General features: G+C 47.6%; 2 protein-coding genes across 6 annotated transcripts in view; one reads left to right on the plus strand and one right to left on the minus strand.

Annotated features, from left to right (window-relative positions):
- SRPK2 (SRSF protein kinase 2) overlaps nucleotides 1–21,055 on the plus strand; it is a 127,262-nt gene extending 106,207 nt beyond the window's left edge. For 2 of the 5 annotated variants that reach the window (XM_024756708.1, XM_024756710.1), the window contains exons 11-16: nucleotides 2,208–2,308; nucleotides 2,427–2,534; nucleotides 7,585–7,654; nucleotides 8,288–8,380; nucleotides 8,737–8,829; nucleotides 19,410–21,055. In XM_024756708.1, coding sequence (XP_024612476.1) covers nucleotides 2,208–2,308; nucleotides 2,427–2,534; nucleotides 7,585–7,654; nucleotides 8,288–8,380; nucleotides 8,737–8,829; nucleotides 19,410–19,594 — 650 coding nt within the window. In that variant the 3' untranslated portion in view covers nucleotides 19,595–21,055. The remainder of the gene's footprint in view (nucleotides 1–2,207; nucleotides 2,309–2,426; nucleotides 2,535–7,584; nucleotides 7,655–8,287; nucleotides 8,381–8,736; nucleotides 8,830–19,409) is intronic. The other 3 variants (XM_024756711.1, XM_024756712.1, XM_024756713.1) reach the window with 3 other exon arrangements.
- A 2,962-nt stretch (nucleotides 21,056–24,017) lies between these two features.
- LOC112407434 (inactive histone-lysine N-methyltransferase 2E-like) lies at nucleotides 24,018–24,582 on the minus strand (the record flags this gene model as incomplete). The annotated part of the gene is made up of 1 exon (XM_024756715.1): nucleotides 24,018–24,582. A coding segment is annotated over one exon (429 nt), but the record flags the coding sequence as incomplete, so codon positions are not given.
- Nucleotides 24,583–24,584: the final 2 nt, after the last annotated feature.

The raw sequence follows: 24,584 nt of genomic DNA on the forward strand, positions 1-24,584 counted from the left end.
TACTAGGCTCAGCTATGACGTGTGGTAGGTGATGTGTAATTAAATGCATTTTGAATTTACGGTATTTTCAACTTGAGATGGGTTTTTTGGGACATAACCCCATCGTAAGTCGAGGAGGATCTGTACTGGAGGTGTGTGATGTTGTGTTTTGAAGGTGTTTTTTCTCTAGCTGAAGTGACTCGTGTGTGATGTCTTTAGAACAACGACTGGAGGAGGGTGGTGGTTTCAGATCCCCTCTTTCCACTCGAGCACCCTTGACGGCAGCTCACTCAGAACCTGCCGCTTCATCCTCTTCTCCTGCCAGGCCTTTGACCTCAGTGGTTTGCAGTGCTGGAAGCCACGGCTTGGCCTCCCATCCTCTCTGTGCCGCGGGGACTTTGGCTGGTCCCTCACTGGCCATTTAGAAGCCCTGGCCTCAGAGGGTGGTCTGGCTGGTGGCAGGCAGGAGGGAGCCTCTGGATCTGGCCAGCCAGGCGCTGTCGTAGCTCTCCTGTGTTTGGTCTTTTTTTCATTTGTATTTTTTGGCGGAGGAGGGGTGGTCCCTTCCTCTTCCTCCTTTACTGGGAACTGAGCCTCAGAGTTTAAGTCATTTGCCAGAGTCTTGTAACTTACAGACGTAGAAACAGATTTGAATCCAGTTCTGCAAACCTCACATTCCATTTTCTTGCCCGCCTAGTCTTCTTTATTAAATGACATGAGGGATTCATCTAAGCCATTTCCAGTGCTGGCCATCCGTCTGTTGGGTCGGCATTTTTATGTTTCTTCTAGAACTCGGTTTCGCAGCCATTCCCTGTTTGGTGTGAACACCTTGCCTCTTCGTGTGTGTCTTTGTGCTGCTGTCCTTCTCATCATTTCTCATTTCCTGTGTTTCTTCTCCTCGGCTCGTACCTGGCCTTTGGTGAGGCCTCACTTTGGTCAGTGCCCTCTTAAAGAGGGACATGGTGTGGGGCAGATAGCAAGGAGGGAACGTGTGGGCCTGGCTGGCTTGGGTTGGTCCGTAAGTCTGAGGAACAGGTCTTGAGGGTTAAAACGTTGCCAGAGTTCTCTTGCATTTTCTGGCCCCTCCTGGGGAGCTCTGTGGGTGCCCCAGGTCCTGGGTGCGTTGCCTACTCCCTGCCCTGCTCACGGTGCATGCAGCCTGGCCTTGCCGCCCACCTGGGGTGCCGAGCCCCACAGCACGGGTCTACCCGAAGGAGGGACAGTCATTCCAGCAGTCCCCACCTTCGAGTGAGCTAAAGGGTGTTTAATATTCTGCATTGAGCGGGCTTTTCTGTTTTGTCTGTGAGTACCATTTCAGAATTACTTCTGAAATGAATGAAAAGCCATGGTTACATCTCATCTTTACCAGAAATCCCAGCTTGCCGGTCAGTTTGAGGTTTGATGGAGATGCTGAGTCACTTCAGCATTTTCTGTCTGGGCCTCACCACATTATTCTTCTTTGTCACTGCCCCCTGGTTAACTGTGCTTTCTTGCAGGCCTGGTCTGTGCTTATCTGAAAAGTTTCTCTGGCCCCGCAGCCCTGAGAATCCCGGCCCCGTGCCTACTGTTGAGAATTCCTCAGGGTTCCTGGGGGTTGAGAGTGGCTTGAGTATTTGACAAGTCTGTGAGGGACCTCAGAGGGCCCGGGCCGTCTCAAGAGACCTCTGTTCTGCAGTGTTACTTGTCCACAGCTAAACCAGAATTGATTGGTCCCTGCCCTTAATCTGTATTTGTTAGTCGGCCATCATCTAACTCTTGAGGTCTCTGTGCTCGGCCCAGGCGGAGGGAGAGGTGAGGGCTGTGGGCCACTTAGGAAGGGATGGGCACTCCCCTGGGGAGCGTTCTCTCTACCCTCACGTTAAGTAATAACGCACCTCTGAGCTACTGAGCTAGACAGGGTCCGTTAGGGAACGCCTCTGGCCCAATGAGGAGCAGCTAAAAGATACAGGAACCAAGCAGGGCTGACCTGCTCGGTGAAGGATGGGGAGAAAGGAGGAGGGGCAAGGCAGTGTCCATGGGGTCTCTGGGCAGTTTGCTCTCTTGTGAAGTATTTTCCAGAGGTGGAGACCAAGAATTTAAATTCTGTTGAGTTCAACTTACAGGATTCCAGGCCTAAATGATCGCCCACCGCTTTTCTAGAAAAGGACACTGTGCCCAGCAAGTATTGTGTGCACACATGCAAACCACTTATCCCAGGCACTAACTGTCCTGCTGTTTGCTCATGCCAGCAAAAACCCGGGCAGCCGACCTGTTGGTGAATCCCCTGGACCCACGGAATGCAGATAAAATTAGAGTTAAAATTGCTGACCTGGGAAACGCTTGTTGGGTGGTAAGTACAGTTTTCTTTCTAAAACATTTCGGTTGTGATGATGTATTTATTAGAAGATGCTTTTTCTCTCGTTTAATGTCTGTGTTCCTCCACGGTAATGCAGTCTGTTCCCTTCCAGCATAAACACTTCACAGAAGACATCCAGACGCGTCAGTATAGATCCATAGAGGTTTTAATAGGAGCAGGTTACAGTACCCCTGCTGACATTTGGAGTACGGCATGTATGGTAAGAACGGCCTTTGCCATTTTCCTCTGTGTAAAGGCTCATCCTTTTAGTTCCCATGATGGGGCAGCTCCACCAGGGCCTTTGGTCGAAGCTTTCTGATGGTGAGGGTTGTCCACTGAGGGGTGGGTGAGGGGAAGGTGGCTACCTTGGGTATCTTAAGAGACCTTCTCTGCCATGTCCTGGTGTGTGTTTTGGTTTGGTCTTGTGAGAGATGACCTCGCGAGGCCCTCTGCAGCCCGCGGCCCCGAGAATGAGAGCCCCGCTGTGGTGACAGTGACTTCAGGGAGCTCCTGTGGCTCCTGGAAGCTTGCAGATTGCGCGCGGTCCCCTCACTCAGGCCGTGGAGGAAGATGAGACAGCTGCGATTTAGGGGAAGGTTGTCTGAGCGGCTCTGACAGACCTTGTCTCCTTGCTGGAGAGAGAGGATTTCCCCACATACCAGGGTCCAACCTCTCTGCTGTTAAGCAGAGTCTAGAGACTGTTCTGGCTTACTGCTCTGGGCTGTGTCCAGCCACGTCTGAGGCACCAGCAGCCGCCTGGACCGTTTGACGGAGTCTGTTCCCTTAGGCGGCTCAGCGATGGTTTTCCTCAGGGCCTCGGGATGCCTCTTGTTTCTCCAGTACTATGTAGCCATTTCCACTGCCACTTGTGTGCATCAAAAGTCTGGTTGTGTCTAAACTGTCCGCAGCCCCACCAGTGCCTCTTCTCACCTACTCCTTCCCTGTGAGCCGATAAGCATGAATGGTTCCTCGTCCATAAGCCAGTTTCAGTTTCTCTCTTGGTCCTGTTTCCTGGTCGGTTTGTCACCTTCCTCTTAGTGGGCTGAGCTTTGTAGTCCTTTGTTGGAAGAGGGGATGCATGTGTCTCTTGCTTCACGTGGTGTTTCATGCTTTCCTCATTTTTTCTCCAAATTCTCCTATGATATTTAAATGAAAGGACATGGCATGTGTGTAAAGCTTGGTACTTGTCTTCTCACTAAAAAAACAATGCAGAATAAGTGTATTGTCTGTTATTCAAGGATTAATGTAGCACTTCTTTTGGGTGTGTCCTCTGATGCTAAAGTATAGCACTGTTAGCAAGTTGTGCTAAAACAACATGAAAATAGTGGATGTTCTGTGTTTTTCAAGTTTGCAGCCAGTATGGCCCAACAGATCTAGAACAGTGTGCCCTTCTGTTCCCATGTTGCTCTGACGGGTAATGCCAGAGAATAAGTTTAAAATTAAGTTTCTCAGTAAGTATCAAAAACTGAGCCCTTGCCTTGCTAGGTATGGACAAGGAGAGTTAAAAGAATTGGTGGACCAGATGGCTGGGCTGGCCCAGGTGGGTGGGGCTGACTTCTGAATGAGGGAGGTTATCAGAGTGGGAGGAGGGCAGGGGTCGGAGATCATGGGCCAGAGGCCAGGGGGTGTGGGGGGTGGTAGCCACTCTAGTCTTTTTTCTTTTTAATAATTCCTTTTTTTTTTTTTTGCGGTACTCGGGCCTCTCGCTGCTGTGGCCTCTCCCATTGCGGAGCAGGGGCTCCGGACGTGCAGGCTCAGTGGCCATGGCTCACGGGCCCAGCCGCTCCACGACATGTGGGATCTTCCTGGACTGGGGCACGAACCCGTGTCCCCTGCATCGGCAGGCAGACTGTCAACCACTGCGCCACCAGGGAAGCCCTAATAACTCTTTTTAAATTAAAAAAAAAAGAGAGAGAGAGAGAGAATTGGTGGACGTGTCATGGTTCCTTAGAACGCAGGGCCTGCTGTGTGGACAGGGGTGAGGCTCCCTGTGGGCGAGTCGGGGGGCAGCGGGGAGGGGGGCTGGGGGCTAGAAGCAGTGGGAGGCAGCGGCCAGGTCAGCAGAAGGGGGCGCCGTCAGCAGTGGGAGCTGCGGGGCTGTTAGATCTCAGGGTGTGGTGAGGTCAGGCCCTCCTCCCCAGCAGCACAGAAGGGGCCGTGTCGGGGCTGCCCTCATTTACACTCTGCAGGCTCTTTCAGCTCTGAAATCCTGTGCTTCTAACTTGGGGTGTTGAATTTTGGTGATATAACCAGAAAAATAGGACAAGATCACAGATGTAGTCGGATAATGGCGGAGCTGTCAGTACTGTTTTATACCGGGCTCTCTGTCTGGCCTTCTGTGAGGTGAGGGTCTGTCCCTCCACACAGTCTCCTGTCCTGCTGAGCCCTGCAGTTGCTGTGAACGGTGGCGTCAGTGTCAAGAGCAGACTCCTGGGGAAAGCACTCACTCCATCTCCTTTGCCTCCCAAGAAGTGGAGCGTAAGGTCCCTCAGTACTTCTAGGGCTGCTTAGGAAGTTCTTGTTAATCAGTTTAAGGGTGATTTTCTGGGAGCGGGGCAAGCCTGCATCCCCACCCTCCCCCGTCCCCGGAGGCCGCGGCTGAGAGGTCGCCTCTTGTTCTTCGTAGAGAACCTGGTGCAGAGGAGCCGTCTTTGCCCAGCCCACCCTGCTGTTGAAGTTTAAGTATGTAACAGTACATTAAATTCATAATACCAAGCTGTAGTAAAGCTCCAGATTGTTCTTGGTGGTAAAGCCCAGGGTTCTTTGTTATAAAGGGCATCAGATCTTACAGAGACGCTAGTGGAGCTGAGAGTGGTGGCTGGTAGCCGTGTTCACTGGTCAGTGCCTGTGCTGCGGGCAGGGAGGAGAGCTTTCATGCTGGGCAGGGGCAGCGCCGTGAGGCAGGGCAGCTGGGCTTTGTCAGGTGTTGAATCTCTTTTCTCTTTTCTTGAGCTTTGGAGCCCTCCAGATGTAAGTGTGTGTGATTAAAAATTACGTGTGGACCCCGGCATTGGTCGCTCTGCCCTTGTGTTTCGGAGTCCCTGAATAGGCGTCTTCCCGTGGGCTCCATGGTGAGCCTCAGTCAGCGCTGTAGAGACAAGAAAAGCCAGTCTGACCCATTTCACCAAACTTCTCGGCAGTGGTCACATCACAGAAGGCATACGTGACCTTATTTTATTCAGAATGGGATACTTGACGTGGGATGATGGCATTTCAGGAAGGGGTGTATCTGGTCTCCCCGAGCCTGAGGACAGAGGCTGGTCCAAGGGAAAGAGGGCCCTCTGAGGGGATTGGGCCGAGTACAGAGTTCCCAAGTATTAAAAATAAGCGATAATAATAGAGGTTATATTGAGAGTAACTTATTGAGTTGAAGGCAATAATTTTTCGTGGTTTCATAGTTGCCAGCATAAAAGCAAGCTGTAAAGTACAGAGACTGATGTTTTCATTGTGGTGTGTTCGCCCTGCCTGCTGTCTGCGTCCTAGTTGTTAAGAAAAATCTCATCATGCTTCAGAGAATTGGGACCCGAGAACATGACAGGGGGAGCCTTCATCTTGCCTCTTCCTTTTTTCTTCTAAACCATTTCATTGATAGGCTTCTTCAACCTGTGTTTCCTTGGAAATACATGGGTGCTAATCAAAATGGTCATCTTTCAAAGAACACTCAGTGGACATATCTTAGTGCTAGGCTGTCAGAAGTACATACAACCAGATTGAAATGTTTTTGAACATTGATTAGAAGAGTGAGGGAGGCCCCAAGGACGGTGAAGAGCAGCTGGTGCTCTCCTTTGGCTAGATCATGCGACTTCTGGGGTCTTCTTTCTCCATTAGGGTTTCACCCTTTTCTCTTGGCTTGTGTCCCGGATGAGAAAGACGCTCCTGGCCATTCAGTGTGTCATCCACTTGTTCCCCATGGACCTGTGGCCAAATGTGAGGTGTTTTACCCTGATCTGGGATTGACCCTAGTATCTTTATTGTTTGTTGGGTGGAGCGGGGAGGCCCTGCGGCACCCAGACGACCGCCTGACGTACTCTGTGCTGAGACTGGGCACATCAGACCCAGGTCTGGCTCAGGGCAGGGATCCCGAGTTGTGAACTAGTGTTCGTCACAGGGTAGCTGGCAACGGGCTTGGCATCCCACCTCCCTCCTTTCTTAAAAAAGGAAAATACAAGGTGAAGAGATGTGGTCCTGGGCTAAGCGCGCCCACCTGGGTTTGTGAGAGGGGCCCCGCCTCAGGCAGACGAGACTTCCCCTGCGGGTGCCCGCCCACCCTGTGATCCTGGACAGAAGTGGAGAGGGTGGGCTGGTGTGGGGCGGGCTCATCGAGGCGCCCGTGGGGAGGGCGGTACCTTGAGAGGAGCGGGTGGTGCCCCAGGCCACCGACCCACAGGCATCTGCAGACCTGACAGGACGGCCCCTGAGGGCCTCCAGATCTAACGCACGGGAGAAGTAAGTATGGGAAAAACCAAACACGGGATTTAGCTTGTTCTTTTTAAAACTTCTTGTAAATTCTCATTTAAAACATGTTTTCAAAAAAACATGGTATTTGATTAACAGAGCGATAGCAGTTGTCATTTTTATGTATTGTTAGCAAGTTAAAGCTCATAGTCCTGAGATAATTTTATGAGCAACGGAAGTGGGCTCAGTGGCAGCGATGGGAAAGCAGTGCCCCTCCCGTTCCCTCCTGACCCCAGCACCCTGGTGGGGACAGCCCTGTAACCAGGAAGCCGCTCTCCTGGCCGCCCTCGGGTGGGCTGCACGAGGGTCTGGTTCCTCCTGGCCCCGGGGGACAGAGCAAGAGGGGCTTCTTTGGTTCTGGAATGTCCTTTGGTTGAATCAGAAGTGAATGAAGCGATGATGAGTTGCTGAAAGTAGCCCCCTGTTGCTAAGACATGAAGGTCTTTGCTTCAGGAGAGCAGCTGCAGCCGTGGTCCGGGGCCAGGTTAGCCTGCGGGTTGCAGCTGGGCTCTGGGGCCACACAGACCTGGGCCTTAGACTGAGCCCTCGTTCTGCCGTTCCGATTAGAGTGCAGTGCTGCACACGGCCACGCCTGCACACGGCTGCTTCCTGCAAAGTGAAGCAGAGGTGCAAGAATATTTCTGAAGCTTCTTTGAACTTTTGGGAAGAAGAGAAAGCCTGGTGTTGAGCCCTTTCAGGAGGCTCTTTGGTTTGATTCATATCCTCATAAAATGTAGGTCTCTTGTATCAGAAAAAGTTGCTGGCTTGGGGCCCGTCTCCGTGAAGCGCTTAGCATGTCATCTGTTGTATCCTAGGCATTTGAGCTGGCAACGGGAGATTATTTGTTTGAACCGCATTCTGGGGAAGACTATTCCAGAGACGAAGGTGAGTATTGCTGCCTGCTGAGTACCTCAGTCCGGGTTTCCTGAGAGTCCTGAACTTCTGGAGAATATTGTCTTTTTGCACCGAAATAGAGCTGTGTTTTGGTTTTTAAGCACCAAATTCAGATGCTCTCCCTTTGAGCTTGAAGCCCCCTCAGCTGCAGTGACTGGGCAGAGCCTCCTGGCACCGGCGATGCTTTGGAGAGCCCTCGGGCCTGAGCCCGCCCCCGCGGGCCTGAGCCCAGCTGGCCGGGAGAGGACAGGCCGGACGAACCCGGAGCCTCTCCGTGGACGTTTTGTCCACTGATCTGCCCACTTCTCTGTCCTGTTGGGGGCTGAATTTAAAACCGGGGAACTCTGGCTTGAATTCCCGTCTGCAGACCTGACCATCTCCATGCTTATTTGCTTGCGATGCTGGGGTGGCCTGGGGTGAGCTGGCATCGGTCACTGTTAATGCTCCAGATGGGGCCTGAGGCCTGCCAGTCCCAGAAGCCTCTGCGTGGATGTGCTGCACACATTGTTGATTTGATTCTATCTCTGATTTTTTACTAATTTCAATTTTTTCCCCCTCTTCTTTTATCCCATCCTTCCCTTTGCCCCTCCCATTCCCGTATCCTTTTTTTTCTCTCCTCCATAGACCACATAGCCCACATCATAGAGCTGCTAGGCAGTATCCCAAGGCACTTTGCTCTGTCTGGAAAATATTCTCGGGAATTCTTCAATCGCAGAGGTAGTACCTCTTTTTTTTGAAAAGCGCCACGATGCAGACAGAAATGGAATAGCAGCTGCTGGTTGTAGCATTAATGGTGACAAAGGCCTTTCTCCTAAATTCCAAAAGCAACCCAGCAGAATTCCTGTGCTGACTTCGGACTTGAGAAGGAGCCCCTGCCTGGCCCCGTCCTGCAGTCACCCTGTGCATCAGCTCCTCTGCGGTGCCTTGAATCTGGCCACTCGGGCAGAGCCTGTGCTCTGGCTGTCGACGCTGCGCTCTGTTTCTGTCTGCGCGGGCGATGGCAGTGTCTGCATGCAGTGTACTGATTAAATTGTCGTGTGTTTCTGTTTTGCTGGCAATGTTTCCCAATGCAGATCACATAGCATTGATCATTGAACTGCTGGGGAAAGTCCCTCGAAAATACGCTATGTTGGGGAAATATTCCAAGGAGTTTTTCACCAGAAAAGGTAACGGTATTTATGCAACACTAAATTTTCAGCGTAATCCTCTCCCAGAGGAGAAATTGTGCGTTCGCGTTTGGGCAGTGGAGAAAGATCTGGACTTAACCGCTGGGGGAGTCTGCTGAAGAAGGCTCTCGAGAAATAAAGAATCATCTGATATCTGTGGAATAAGAATTTTGTAAGAGAACAATCTTCCGAAAATCCTTTGACCTCCTCCACACCTCTCCTTTACGCTAAGCACCAGTTCATGTATTCAAGTATTTTTCAAAGAGTTTAAATGATTTTTAGAAAGCAGCTAGGCTTACCTTTCCATTTTCCACATTGCTCCTGGAACCAGAGTGTTTTTGCAGTGGAGCAGAGGTGGCCTAGAGACTGGACTTAACGACTGTCCATCTGCATCCTGTTGCATGTGTCGGAGCTGTTTCTGTAGGGGATGTGGGCCTGTGAAGTCCTGTGTGCCTCACATTCTTATCATATGCTCTCTCCCACTGCATTACCTCACACTGTACTGTAGGTGATTTATTTTAATATTGCAGTTGTCGTTGATCTTCCTTGGCGTGACCTAGAACAGCTCTCTTTGCCCTGTGTAGTCCCTAGTGAGAGATCAATTTTTTAAAAAGCCCCGGGGAATTTATTTTCACAGCGCCCTTCCCCAATGCCATAGCCTTTGATGTGAGCATAGATAGTCCTCTGAACTCATGTTTTTCCAGCTTTGATTTGGAGGGGGTGGGTGCTGCAATTCCCATTAAAAAAGAACTGTTTAAAGTTGATGTGAGCGGGACATGGAGTTTCTAGAAATTTCTGCAAGTACTAGATACTCTATCTCCCCTGCTTTAGCCAAATTTGGAAAACCAATTTGACTTTTTACTTTCCTGTGAGATAAGGAATTCTTGTAGAGTAATAACCTTTTATGATATACTTTGGTGATGTTCAGCTAACCAGTGCTGTCTTACCCCTTAAAGTCCATCTCCCCGTGAATGCATGAGGCCTGAGAGCGAACCATGCCAAGACAGTGGTTTCTTGCTCACGTACTCTTGAGAGTGTTGACCACAACTCTTAGGTTTTTTGGGAGTACCCAGTGGGTAACCTCTGAAATATATAACTGGATGCAGTATCTTGTTATTTCCTTTTTAAAGCTCATCAGAGGAAAAAAAAAATTGTCAACGAAAAATGTTCTTCAGACATGTTTTAATTTTCGTTCTGAGACTCTGGTCTTCGAGTCTGGGTCACTTAAGCAGGTACAGGGGTCCCCCGCCACACCCAGACTCTCACGCAAGTCTCAAGTCGTGCTCAGGGCAGTGTGTTTAGTGGCACGGCTGGGGCTGGAGCGTGCTGGGGGGCTGGGGCTGGGCACGGCGTGTCACGTCGTCTCCGAGGCTGTCAGCGGGGGTGACTTCCAGTGAGTGCATCCTTGATACAAGGAGGCGTGAGAGGATGTCTGCACCACACGGTGCATTAGGAACTGTTTCCGTTATTGGTAAAGCAGAATTGTAAACAGGATAACGCTGTGCAATGTGAACTGGTCAGCAGTATGACTGAGAGAGCGGGCTGTTTCCTAGGAAATTTCCAGAAAATATTATTTGAATGTAGTTGAAGCAAGGGAAAGCTCTGGATTATTTTGGCCTGGGATGGTGTGGCTTGGGGAGTCGTGTTTATTTTAATCAAAGCAGACTGCTTCTTCCACATTTCAGAATGTTTTCAGAGCCCATGGGAGATGGCCTGGGCCTCAGGAGGACTTGGCTGGTAGGTGACCTGCCCCCAGCCATAGCTTTCACCATTGTCAGGTGGGGAGGGTGGCCAGGAGCTAGCAGCCTGATCTGTCAGGCAAGTAGCAGTGTTGGCCTGCGGGTGCCCTGGAGGGGAAGGGGGGCGGGCCCAGGAGGGCTCTGGACCACAGCCCCTGATCCTCCAGCACAGTGGGCTGTGGGGGCCTCACTCCTCGCCCCAGGCATCAGGCGTGGTGAGGGCCAGCAGCCAGCAGAGGCACACAAGGGGAGTGTTCCTTTACTCGTGCTGCTGCTGCGCTTTCCTCTGTAGCGAGGAGGCCGTGTAGGGTGGCTGGGCTCTGCTGTCTCTGTCCGTTGTCTGTGGGTGAGGAACCGGTACTGTGCACGCTGGCGAAGAAGTTGAAGAGGAACCAGGGTGGGGCGGGCCCTGAGTGGTGAGAAGGTGGAGTCAGGCAAATGATTTGAAGGTACCCCTGCCGGCAGCCTGTGGTCAGCGTTGCTCGTGGAGATGGTTGCTCTGCGACTCTGGCTCCTGTCAGGCTTTGCCCCTGGTCTGAGCTGCAGGGACTGGGGCAACGCCTGCCGAGTCCCAGCCCAGAGCCGGCGGTGCGCCTGGGGCCCTCTCCTCATCCCACCTGTGGGGCTCCTTCCGCGGACTTGATGAGCGATGCCTGGGGGGGGACTGATGTCGGCGGGTGGTTGGTTCCAGCTCACAGCTCTCTGTCCTGGGTCCCTCATGCTGGAGGGCGGCTTTCACACTGGCCTTTCCATAAGCGCCCTGCTCCTCGGGCAAGTGGACCACTGCCTTTGCCCAGATGGGAGTATAAAGTGCTTGCACGGGCTCCTGCTGTTCCACCACCACGTTGTTAACGTATGTGTGCTGTAGGGGTTGTGTGCGTGGGCTCTTTTTCGAGGAGCTTGTTGGAAGGTGGCCTGTGGAACTGAAGTGCATCTGGCATCCTTGGTAGAGAAAGGCCGACAACACGTGGACTTGCGTTACTGTGGTGACTGGAGTCCTTTTTTCCTTCCTTTGGATGATTAGGCAAGAAATCCCCTAAGATGACTGGGAATTGGGGCTGATGATTGTTTGTTTATGGTAGCTGTGGGACTCGAAAGGGATTTAGGGTTTTCACAGAAGTCTCGGGAATAGTACGAAGACGAATGAGGGCCTGTCCTGAAGTCGATTTCACCATGTCCCTTGGGATGAGGGGAGTGATGGTTGCATTAAAAATGTGTTTTGGCATGCCTCCCCCATAAAGGGGGTGAATACACGTTTTGGAAATAATGGGCTCTTAAGTGTATCCATTTAAAATTTTTCCTAAAATACCTCTGTGCCAGAACCGATAGAGAAAGGTGACGTTGAAAACGGCTTTTATGTTGCTTACACCACGCTGGCGAGCGGCGGGAACCGAGGGCTGAGCGGCAGGCTTTCCTGCTCCTCGCTCTCCTGGGTGGGAAGCAGGCTTCATCCCCACTCTGAGGCCAGGGAAGGGGAGCGGGGTCTGTGCATTAAAGCTAAACATCAAGTGCAGCTGAGTGGAGTCTTCTTGCTTACAGCTCAGGGTGAAATGACTGCTACTAGTTTAAATTATTTCTTGGCCAGGCATTTTATTAAAATTGAGCTGGATTTTTGCGGCTGGGGATATAATTACTGTTCTCACCCTGTTGGGGCTTAATCTGCTGCTCATTCTTTTGGGTGTGGGCATTAGCCACCAAAGATCTTTAAGGAAAGCCATCTTGGTCAGGGTGTCAAGGTGTGGCCCAACAGCAGTAGGCACCTCTGTGGATTTTGTCCCTATGCTGTCCTGCTGTGGCCTGAGTGGGTCCCTCCAAACCCTTTCCTGACCCCGTAAAGGTGACAGTGTTAGGAGCGGGGCTGTTGGAAGGCGTGTAAAGGCATGGGTGGCGTGTGAAGGCATGGGTGGCGTGTGAAGGCATGGGTGGCGGTAGTGCCTTACGGAGAGACACGCCTGGGTGGCGGTAGTGCCTTACGGAGAGACACAGAGAGCTCGCTAGCCCCTCCGCCACCTGAGGACACAGGAGATCTCTGAGGTGGAAGAGGGCCCTCACCTGCCTGTGCTGGCACCCTGCCTCCAAGACTGTGAGAAGTGAATCTGTTGCTTGTAAGCTCCCTAGTCAGTCATATTTTGTGATAGCAGCCTGAACGGACTAAGACACGAACCCAGGAAAGTGTCCCAGCCCTCAGCTGATGGCGAGAAAAACAGTACAGCCAGGAGCACGCCTTACTGTGCCGCCGAGCACGTACTCTGTTGAGCCATCGGTAGCCATCGTTTTAGTAGAAGCTGCTGTATTGAGAATGGAAGTAAGAGAGGAGACAGTTAACTTTACAAAGGAAAAACTACTTGATTCTAGATGAAGGCGTTGCGTGTATTGTAATATATGTGAGCGGTAGTATGTGTCAGACCAAAGACCTCTTGAATACAGTGGAGAATTTCAGAGCATGCAAGAAACTTCTGTGTAGCCAAAGGAGGACATTTGCAGGGGACGGCATCAGGATAAGTGGTGTCCAGTAGAAGATGAGGAAAAGTGTAGGAGGGGGTGAGAACGGAGGGTGAAACTCAGGAGCTGGATTTCTCGTTTCGTTTCGTTTTGTTTTGTTTTGGCCACGCCGCGCTGCTTGTGGGATCTTAGTCCCCTGACCGGGGGTCAAACCTGTGCCCTCAACCGTGAGAGTGTGGAGTCCCAGCCGCTGGACCGCCAGGGAAATCCTAGGGGCTGGGCTTTAAAAGAGGCACTATTCTTCATTTTTAATGTTGAGATGAAGCTTGTTAGAATGATTTTAACTTAGCTCCAGAATTACCTGAAAAGCAACCGATTCTCTTATTTCTGTGAAGAGAAAAGCCCCTCTGTGGCGTTCGGCCCATACAGGGTAGGATGGTCACTGCCCCACTTGATTTTCATGGCTTCGAGTTTAAAACCTTCTCGGTCATAGCATTTCCACGCAACGTAGGCAGTGAAGATTGCACACGTGGGCTTAGAGCAGTGTGTGAACTTGAGGGGTGTCTGGCCTGGAAATGCTGGGGAGGAAGGACGCAGGCCTCAGCGAGGCCTCACTCTGTCCTGTAGGAGCTGTACGCCGAGATGGGCCTGCGGGGAAGTGTGAGCTGGGCCGATCTCCACGGGAGCTGGATTCTGGAGAGAACTAGTAAAGTTTCTTCATACTAGTGAGTCTCAAAACTTTTAAAACATAAACTGCCTTAACTCTCATTTTATCTGAAGCACTAATTCCGTGCTATAAGAGGTCTGGTTTTCCCTCTCTGTGATAAACTCTCTCTCAGAAGCTGAGCTCCGTGCGAGCAGGGGCTCCGTCTGCTTCCTTTCCTGCCTGCTGCCCGGAGCCCAGGTTGGGGGGTGGTGCCTGGTGAAGGTGGCTCCCTGCCGACTTAGTACATTTGAAAGCCTTCACCTGAGTCCAGTTTGTGTTTTATTTATTTTTTTAATAATTTATTATTATTAATTTTGGCTGCATTGGGTCTTCATTGCTGTGCACGGGCTTTTCTCTAGTTGCGGTGAGTGGGGACTACTCTTCGTTGCGGTGCATGGGCTTCTCATTGCGGTGGCTTCTCTTGTGGAGCACGGGCTCTAGGTGCACGGACTTCAGTAGTTGTGGCACGTGGGCTCAGTAGTTGTGGCTCTCGGGCACTAGAGTGCAGGCTCAGTAGTTGTGGCTCTCGGGCTCTAGAGTGCAGGCTCGGTAGTTGTGGCGCACGGGCTTAGTTGCTCTGCGGCATTTGGGATCTTCCCGGACCAGGGCTTGAACCCGTGTCCCCTGCATTGGCGGGCAGATTCTTAACCACTGCGCCGCCGGGGAAGCCCCCAGTCTTTGTTTCAGATGGAAGTCTTTGTGCGCTAGAAGCGGGGCGGTGGCTGACCCTCGGTGCTGGGACAGTGCTAGTAATGCCCGTCGTCCTGGCATCACTGACGGCAGGCTCACTCTGCCCCGGGTCCCTGCTTGGAGGCTGCGTGAGCGGCCTCCCCGCGAGAGTTGTGGTGGAGATAGTGTGTGATAGTGGCAGTGCTGCAGCTCGGAGGCTGGCTGTAGTGACACAGAGCACACAGCAAAGGTGTGTGGGGAATAACAGACCACGAGCCGCAGCCGAGAGTAGCTTTGAATTTACTGTTTTACTCATTCAAATTTGAGCATGTGGTGCAGAAAAACCAACAGTGAAATTGCTGTAACAGGTTCAGGGAGCTCCCATTACAGCCCATCCCATTTACTCCTAGCATTTAGTATGAGCTCCTCAGTAGTGAGGTGTTTGTTTTTACTGCATCCTTTAACACAGCATTGGAATTCTTTTTTTTTTTTTTTTTTTTTTTTTTTTTTTTGCGGTACGCGGGCCTCTCACTGTTGTGGCCTCTCTCGTTGCGGAGCACAGGCTCCGGACGCGCAGGCTCAGCGGCCATGGCTCACGGGCCCAGCCGCTCCACGGCATGTGGGATCTTCCCGGACCGGGGCACAAACCCGTGTCCCCTGCATCGGCAGGCGGACTCTCAACCACTGCACCACCAGGGAAGCCCTGGAATTCTATTAAAGTTATTTTGTTGTATGCTTTGTGCCAGTTTCTCAGTAACAGTTTCCCTGAGGTGTGACCTACACAGCACACAGTTTACCCTTTCAAAGCGTGCCATTCAGTAGTCTTCAGTATATTCACACAGCTGTGCAACCATTACCAGTCTCTGATTTTAGAACATTTTTGTTACCTCACAAAGAAACTCTGGGCCCATTAGCACTCACTCTCCATCCCCCTACCCTCAGCCCCTGGCAGCCCTGATCTACTTTCTGTCTCTGTGAATTTGCCTCTTCTGGATTGTTCATATAAATGGAATCGTGCAGTATGTCGATTTTTGTGATGGCCTGTTTCATTTACTCCAGTGCTTTCCAAGTTTGTCCATGTGGTAGCATGAATCAGTACTCCATTCTTTTTATGTATGGATAGACCGCGTCAGGTTTCTCCATCAGTTGATGGACATTTGGGTTGTTCCCGGGTTTTGCCTATCATGAATAACGCTGCTGTGAACATCAGTGTACATGTTTTTGTGTGGACAGAATGTTTTCATTTCTCTTGAATGCGCATGTTGTGATACTTGAATTACAAAGGTTTTTAATTTTGATGAAGTCCAATTTTCTGTTTCTTGTTTTTGTTACTTGTGCTTTTGATATCGCATCTAAGAAACCATTGCCTACTTCAAGGTCATGAAAGTTTATTCTTCCAAAAATTTATAGTTCTAGCTCTTAGGTCTAGGATCTATTTCATGTGTGGGCGGTACGGTTTAATACAGATCTTCACTTCAAATATTTACCTACATGTACTTTATAGGAATTTGTTCAAATGTCTTGTGTTTTTTTGTCTTGCTTTGTACCTGTATTTATTGATAGGTTTCCTTTCTATGTGTATGCTATTGAAATATGTCCTAATTTATTTCATTTCATGGTTTCTTTTCTAGTTACCAGGAGTTACAGTACCAGGATTTCCCTTTATCGTCCCCCATGTGTGGTGTAAAACCTCATATGCTTGTGTGTGTAATTCTGGAATGCTGTAATTTCATAGTCAATATAATACATTTTCCTTCACCAATCACTTACTATTCAAGAGGAGTATAATGGAAGTACTTAACTTTTTTCCTTACAGAGCACCCTGATGACCTGAGGCTGGCCTGTAGAGTGGCCTTCCTTAGCCTTTACTCCGAGGGAGGGGCCCTCCCTCAGGCCCCCTCCCTGTCAGCCTTTCCTGAGCCCTCAGGGTGAATCTGGCCTTGCTGGTGTCTGGGTGGCCTGCGTGTGGGTGAGAGCTGATGCCGAGGGAAGGTTAAGTATCACTCAGTATTCTTTAGGAAAGAAAGGCTGGAAATGGTTTAAAAAGTAAAGACTGTCACAACCAAGTGGTTCATTATTGGCACAATTTGTTTCAACAAAACACATCTTGGTATATTTTCCCAAGGGAAAAAAATGTCAAGGTAAAAGCTACTTGTACAATAGGACAAATAGGAAAAAATTGTTTTTAAAATGTTGTGCTATCTGGTTATTTTATTTTTGTTTTATACGTGGTGGGAGTGGAGGTGGCTGTGTTTCTTGTGTTATGGGCCAGTCTGGAGTTGGTAAATGGACTTGAAGCCCTTACTCGTCAGAGGAACCTGTTCTTGGCGTTTCTGGCAATAGACGCACAAGTTTGGGAGCTTAGGGTTTGTTTTTAAGTAACCTTTATCAACTTTTCTAAGACAGCGTTTCTTCTTATCATGGAATTGAACATAAGAAGTTGTGCATATGATCATAGGGCCGAGGCGAGTTTATTTCGTCTTTCTTGGCATTACAGAGTTTTCCCACCTATCTCCATGATCCACGTATTGGTTCTTTTTAAAGACAATGCACTATTCTGTTATATTGCAGTGTTATTATGTATTCAGTATCTTGGTATTCAGGACTGTTCTGCATACTGCATATTTTCCTATTACAGACAGTATCTTTTCACGTACATTTTTTTGTGTGGGATTACCTGGTCAAAAGTGCGTCAGATGTTTTAGGATTTCCTTTGGAATCGCTTGTATCAGTTTATCGGGGCGGCTAGTTCGGTATAGCTTTCCAGCCTTTGTATTCTTTTAAGGCACCTGTCATGGTAAAGCGTCTGTCTTCTCACGGAAGGTTTGTACTCTGTTGCCTGTGTACGGAGTTCAGTGTATCTGAGCACTGCATCCTCAGGAGCATATGCCCACGTTCTGAGTGGGTCTGAGCAGACCGAGCTCAGCCGTTGCTCTCATTTGCAAACCTGGCGCGCGTTTATTCCAGGTCAGAATAACATCCTCCAGCCACGGAGCTGGTTTCACCATGTTGCGTGTGTGCTCTCTTCGTTTGCTCTAACCTCACCCTGGTGAGACGAGCGGTTACTATAAAATCAATAGAGCTTCACTAGAGACAATGCAGAACGAGAAAGAAACAACTTTTAAACAAAGCTGGTGTCTCAAAGCACCTGCTTTCCATCTTTATGGGCACTTTGAAAATTACTCCTGGGGTTGTATGTGGAACACAGTTTTGACTAACGTTACTACTAAGCACGTTACCATACACTTTGCCACACGTTCCTGAGTGCTGTTACCTACTCCTCGTCAAGTGGGCGTACCGTGGCTGGCTGTGTTTTTGACCACCGTTCTCCGATGACTGAGCACTTGTAATTTTGTGAGTGTATGTGATTTTGCAGTGAGCATAGTTTGGGGGCACGGCGGGTGGGTGGGTGCCAGGGTTTATCTCCTTAGGTGAGGGTCCCTACGGCGGGGATTTCTGGGTTACAGGGGTGAGCGGTCAGTGGTCGCTCCCACTCGTTCTCACGGGGACTGTGTTTCCTGCTGGCAGAGGGAACACTGTCTCCTCTAAGGTGGCGGGTCCACCTGCCTCGGGACAATAGACCTGGCCTGCAGCCTCCACACTTAACTCTGTCCCCCGTCTTTACCTGGGAGCCAGGAACTTACTTAACACCCGGTCCCTTCCACGAGAAATACCTTCTAGTGACTTCTGTATTCAGAATTGTGTGCACATCGTCATGACTACTCTGTAGACAGACCAGTTCATAAGGACCCAGGTTGAAAGAGTGTAGGCCCAAAGGAGAAGTCATCGTGGGGTGGATTACCAGTCGTTTTTTCCTTTGTTTTTGTAATTGTCTGTGATATCCTTTTATCTTCTTTATGACTAAAGAAGCAGGAGGGGTGTGTATCTACACTGGGTTGAATAGCTGGGTGGAGCAGACCTGGCCTCCTGAGAAGACCTTTGTGAGCCCTGGACTGACCCTCTGTCGGTGCGCCGCGTGTACAGACCCCCTCGTTGGTGAGGTTACAGCAGGTGCCAGCGGAGAGAGGAACTGGCCTCTATGTGAGGGTGCCCGTTGTCGGCGGCTTGGGCCCCAGGACAAGGGGAGCCGCAGGGCAGACGGAGGAGGCCTCGCGGTGCGCGGCTCCTGTGAACAGACAGAGGAGACGAGTCATTCTCCCTGACTGTCCTCCTGTCCTTTTGGCAGTTTGACTTTAAAAGTAACTTTTTTTCCTGTTGCGAACAAGGCTGTGATAGTTCGTGGACCGTTTATGAGCTTGTCAGCCACTCTGTCAGGGCTGCTCCTAACCCACACTTTTCATACTGCAGTTAGCACATTTTGAAAAGTATAACTTCAGGCTTTATAAATTGATGTCCTGATAGCTTAGATTTTACAACAAATGTGTGGAGATGAATGCTGTTTGATTTGGGCTGGCTCTAGGGCTGTGCTGTCCAGTACAGTCGCCACTAGCTATTTGTGGCTATATTTAAACTTAAAAGTTAAACTTCTGTTCCTTAGTTGCGCTCACCCCGTTCTGAGCGCTCAGCAGCCACATTGAGCTGGCAGCGACCATACTGGACAGCACCTATACCTATGAAGTACACCTCTACTGTCACTACTGTCAAGTTCTCTTGAATAGCGCTCTTCCAGAGGAAAATGGTAAGCTGCAGAAAAAATGGTCCAAGGAGTTTAAATAGCATGTATCTTAAAGCTTTTTCTAAGCAAATTGCAAAGAATCCCAAGTTGGGGAGAGTGCCTCGGTCAGTCTTTTGCAAATGAAAATATTCTGGGCATCCTCAGCATGCTCTGCTTATTTAAAGAAACTTGGAGCTGATACAAATGAATTCTTCCTTTTTAAATGAACCCTTGTTTATATTCACCAAGCTTACTTGAAATGTGACACTTTCGTCTGTGGGAAAGCTGGCCTCTGTTGTCATGTAGTGTTGAGCAGGTAGGTATCTGCTTCATTGTAAAGAACCCAGCTGGACCAACAATGGGAAATGCACAGTTGGAGCTTTCTTGACATGCCTGTTTTTCCCTGTAGGAGAGCTGCGGCACATCACCAAGCTGAAGCCCTGGAGCCTCTTTGATGTACTTGTGGAAAAGTATGGTTGGCCCCATGAAGATGCTGCACAGTTTACAGATTTCCTGATCCCAATGTTAGAAATGGTTCCAGAAAAACGAGCCTCAGCGGGCGAATGCCTTCGGCACCCTTGGTTGAATTCTTAGCAGATTCTGCACACACGCATTCTGAGCTGGCACATGTTGTCCAGTGCATTGGCCCTAAAGGGGGACTCTCGTTCTTAACAGGATTACAAGTGAGCTGGCTTCATCCTCAGACCTTTTATTTTGCTTTGAGGTACTGTCGTTTGACATTTTGCTTTTTTGTGCACTGTGATCCTGGGGAAGGGCAGTCCTTTGTCTTCAGCTTAGTAGTTACTGACCCACTTTACTTCTGGAAACAATAACATGTCTCTAAGCATTGTTTCTTGTGTTGTGTGACATTCAAATGTCAATTTTTTTTGAACGAAAAATACTTTCCTCCTTGTGTTTTGGCAGGTTTTGTAACTATTTATGAAGAAGTATTTTAGCTGAGTACTATATAATTTACAATCTTAAGAAATTATCAAGTTGGAACCAAGAAATAGCAAGGAAATGTACAATTTGATCTTCTGGCAAAGGGACATCATTCCTGTATTATAGTGTATGTAAATGCACCCTGTAAATGTTAATTTCCATTAAATATGGGATGGGGACTCAAATTTCAGAAAAGCTACCCAGTCTTGAGTGCTTTGTAGCCTAAGTTGCATGTAATGGACTTTAACTACTCCGAGGAGTTGTGCAAACTTTTCATTCCGTGACAGTCCTTTTGCATTGGATTTTAAACAACTGGCTCTGGGTTATATCATTCCCTATATGGCACTTTATACAAAGAAAAGACATGCTTCTCATTCTAAACTACGTATTATAGTTTAGCACTCCCATTCATATTTTTGCATATTTTAAATTAAAGGTACTTTTAAGGAAAAAGAGCAATTTCCCTTTAAAAATGTGGTAGCCTGGTACCATGTGGCGTTGCCTCCTCCAAGCCCTGTAAGTTAAACTCTACATAGATTAAACTGGACAAGAGAAACATGTTCAGTGTGTGGAGTGAGAAAAAATATTTTTTTGGAAAAGCTTGCTCGTGTTTGTCTAGAACCAAGGTATGATGTGTACAATTTGCAGTGCAGTGGGCAGAATACTAACATCTCGGAGGTAACAGGGATTGCATTCATTCCAGGGAGAGTTTCGTGTGTGGCTACAACACATTTTACTAGCTTTTTCATTGTCTTTCCATGCGCTGAAGTTGAGAAAATGATTTTTTCCCTTTGCAGATTGCACACAATTTTGTTTATGCATTTCCTTAAAACTGTAGAATCCAGAACACAAACCGTAGTAGGCAGTACAATTTTAGAATGTAATATACAGAGGTACATTTAGCCTCTTTTAGAAATCAGTGGATTGAATTTTTTTGTTGGTTTTACATTCCTCAAGGTGCCTCGTTTTTCTTGACTTTGTCCATTAACATTTATCCATATGCCTTTGCAATAACTAGATTGTGAAAAGTTAAAAGTGTTGTAACAATAATCCGTTGTTTGAGGTGCTTGCAGTTGTCTTAAAAATTAAAGTGTTTTGGGTTTCTTTTCCAGACATTGCCTTGGTTGGTCATTGGCCTATATTTGAAGCGATAGAATCAGTAAACATTTGCTATCCTTTTAATGTAGTGTAACCAGAACGAAAGGAAGTATCAGCATTCCTGTAGCAGGAAAGGTAGTTGTAGAACATGCATTAAGGCTTAATACGAGGAAAACATTCATTGTTTTGTAAGGGTAGGATATGGATCTAGAAAAGATGCTGTAGTATGTAGATCCATTACCTAGAATTTCTGTGAACCTTTTTCATTCACGTTTCATCAGAAACATACTAGTTACATTTTGTTTGCGCATTGTCAGTTTTCTTCTTTTTTAACAGTATTCACTGTGAGGGAACAAGACACGTAATCCTCTCAGGAGTTAGCATTAGATCATATCGCTGTGCGGTGGAAGATACCATTCATTTATGAAATGTGCATGCTAAGTTTTTCTTCTGAGGCTGTAGGTGACCTTGTAGGTTCCGTGAACGATAGTGGCTGTAGAGTAGACCAGTGATGCCATCCACAGTTTGCACAGGAACATTCTCACGAGAACCACGGAGTTCACGTATGTCTTCCCTAAGTCCATAAGAATTTTTATCAGGGTTATGGCACACTTGAATGAAATTTGTCTTTGGGCTCATGTTAGAGAATAATCCAGATAATTACGAACTTTGTAAGGATCTCTAATTTAGGATAAAATAGCCTAACTAGTTTATAAATATACAAGCAATTGTTCTAGAAGGAATATACATTTGTGTTAGGTATGGTATGGTTTTTAGCAGATTCTTGGTGGCTTGATGATGATGAATGCATATAAGCTAACCGAGAACCACTGGTTTATGCAGAACACTATAGCCAGCTCCGTGATTTCAGTTGAATGTCCTATCTTTTCCTTTCTCTAGTCCATGCGAAGTCATCATGGAAAATGACAAGCAGTGGATCACATATGTGATGATAGCAGATTCAGAAGCTGGCTGTCTGGAAATTAGAACTGCCCCAAGGCAGAGGAAAAGTGGATATAATAGGAGCTTCAAAAAAGCATTAGCTTTCTAGGTGAAAACTGATTTACTAACTTGCTTCTTCCTGTACTTGGATCGTCCGTAGCTAGTTAACAGCTGGGGTAGAGAACTTCAGTTTGTATCTGCCGGTGAAATTACTTCTTAAATTCCAGTTTTCTCCCATTAATTTTTTTTAAAGAAATTAATGCAGTTTACAGAAAAGCTTCCGTATACATTATTTGTATAGTAGGCAAATCTAGAACTATGAGGAATTAAAATCTTTAGGACAGTCCTTTAAAAGAGGTGTCACTATGCTAGTTAACTTTGTCTTCTGTTTGAAACTATCGGTGGGGGGGGGTGGGGGGGGGGGATGACTGGATGATGTAAAGCCACTTCTTCGTGGACAGGTATTTCTTTAGCAAATACCATAAGTAGAATCTTGTTTGATAATCAAGGATGGCAAAGTTGACCTAAGTTCTAAAACTTGATTAGGATTGAGCCCTAAACACAGCTGTGTTAATGTAGCTGTTTTCAAAAGGAAATGGAAATTAAAAGTGTAAAAACATGACATACTACTGCCAATCTTAGTCATTTTTAGTCTGTTTACTTTTTTCTCCAATACACAGAATCTGTATACTGTGTCAAATTATGTCAAGTAATTGGATGGTGAACTATGTGTTGACAAATACTGTCACTGCTATTGGTTTATACGTAATCCTCCTGAGAGGTAGAAGACTAAGAATTTATTATTCCAAAATAATAACTAGTATTTTGTATTTCAGCAATAAAATGTTCACTTGAGAGGCCACTTTCATTTCACTTGAGAGAGCTAAGAATGCCTTTTTCCTGTAGTTTTGTACACCCAAAACAAATTTTTAAAATTTCCTGCTACTCTTTAAAATACTATAGCTAGACAGTAAATGTTAAGGTTTTCAACTAATTTTGGTTCATCAGTAGGACATCTCAGTCATGTTCTAACATGTACAAATTAGATATTCCTGTGTTTTTAGGTAAAATATTCCGTACTTTCAAACAGCTGTAAATTAGTCTGTAGTTGAATCATGGGACGCTTCAATGGAATGGACTCATCTTGTACGATGTCAGATATAAGCAAACGTGTGCAGCATTTACGTAGCACGGTAGTTTCTCATGGCTCCTGCTCCTGCAAAACAATAACACGTAGGAACCTTCCAGGAACAAGCCTTTACCGCCTCCTGATCTCGCTGCAGTCCCGTCCAGCTGAGGTAGTAGTTGCGAAAGAAAATGGAAGGCTCCTTACAAACTCTATCTGGAAAAGGTAACTTCTGTAAAAACACTTGCATAAACAGACCCCAATCTCAGAAGTGGTACAGGACAATTTGGTAAAACTGACATAATTGTGGTTTATTAACATGAATTAAAATGCCCAACCAGTGCTTCAATGTGACAGTATATTTAAAATAGAGGAATTAAAGGCCATATACTGTACTACTTTCACAAAGATCACACAGTTTTGCAAAGACATGTCGTATGTACAGTGCTATATGTCAAATGAGAAAAGCTGTAAGCGATTATATACGCAAAAGAAATGCAGTATTTACAGTTTTTCAGGAGACATTAAAAATCATCTGTACATTAAATTACATTTTGCTTGCAAATAACCGATAAAACAAAATGAGCCATCTTCACACCAAACTAAAAATCTGTATTGCATTTTTTTATACATAAGATGCACTCACAGAACTGCTGATTGATAGAAAGAAAATCCTCGTACTGCCATTACTTAGCCGTGTATTTAATGCATATGTATAACATAATAATATAGAAAACATTCACTAAATGAATTTAATTCCAACAATAAAATTTAAAGATCATGTAGCATCAAATCTACTGCCAGAAAAACAGCTGGAATGTTCACTTACAAAATAAAAGATACCTACACTGGCTAAACAGCACATTTTTTAAGGGATTTTTTTAAAAAGCAAAAATGGGAGAAATACAATGAGAGAGCACTGGTGTTTTTTTGTTTTGTTTTTTATACAAAGTTTCATGTACAAGCTTTAAAAAGTACCTTAACAGGTACATATGAAATGTACAGTTTATCTTACAGAACATTTTAAAAAGTTTTGGAGTCCATTTTAATGCCACCCTGAACCATGGTAATTGTTCTGAAATGTTGGTGGCACCTGTGCTCTGTGAATTGGAATCTGTCCAGGCACTGGAGATGCCTGCTGAGGTCCTTGAACCCCATGTGGCAGGGCCACAGAGCCAGGATGAGGACAGAACCCTGAAGCGGTAGGTGTGGGAATACTGTTTGGTCCTTGGGGCTGGAGATGAGGACCTGCGACTGGTAAAGGACAATGTGGCCCTGTTCCAGAAGGCTGGTGTTGGGGTCCCGGTCCCAGAGTGGTGTGATGTGTAGTAGCTTGTGAGGGGTACGGTGGTACAGCTGGATGAGCACTTGAAGGAAAAAGTGGAGGTCCTTGATGAGGTGGGTGGTGTAAGGCTGGAGCCGATGGGGTATGATGTCCGGAAGCCAGAACACCGGAAGGCGGCGGAGGAGGGGGTG

The sequence above is a fragment of the Neophocaena asiaeorientalis genome, unplaced genomic scaffold (genome assembly GCF_003031525.2).
Source record: "Neophocaena asiaeorientalis asiaeorientalis breed wild unplaced genomic scaffold, Neophocaena_asiaeorientalis_V1.1 scaffold472, whole genome shotgun sequence".
NCBI lineage: Eukaryota > Metazoa > Chordata > Mammalia > Artiodactyla > Phocoenidae > Neophocaena > Neophocaena asiaeorientalis.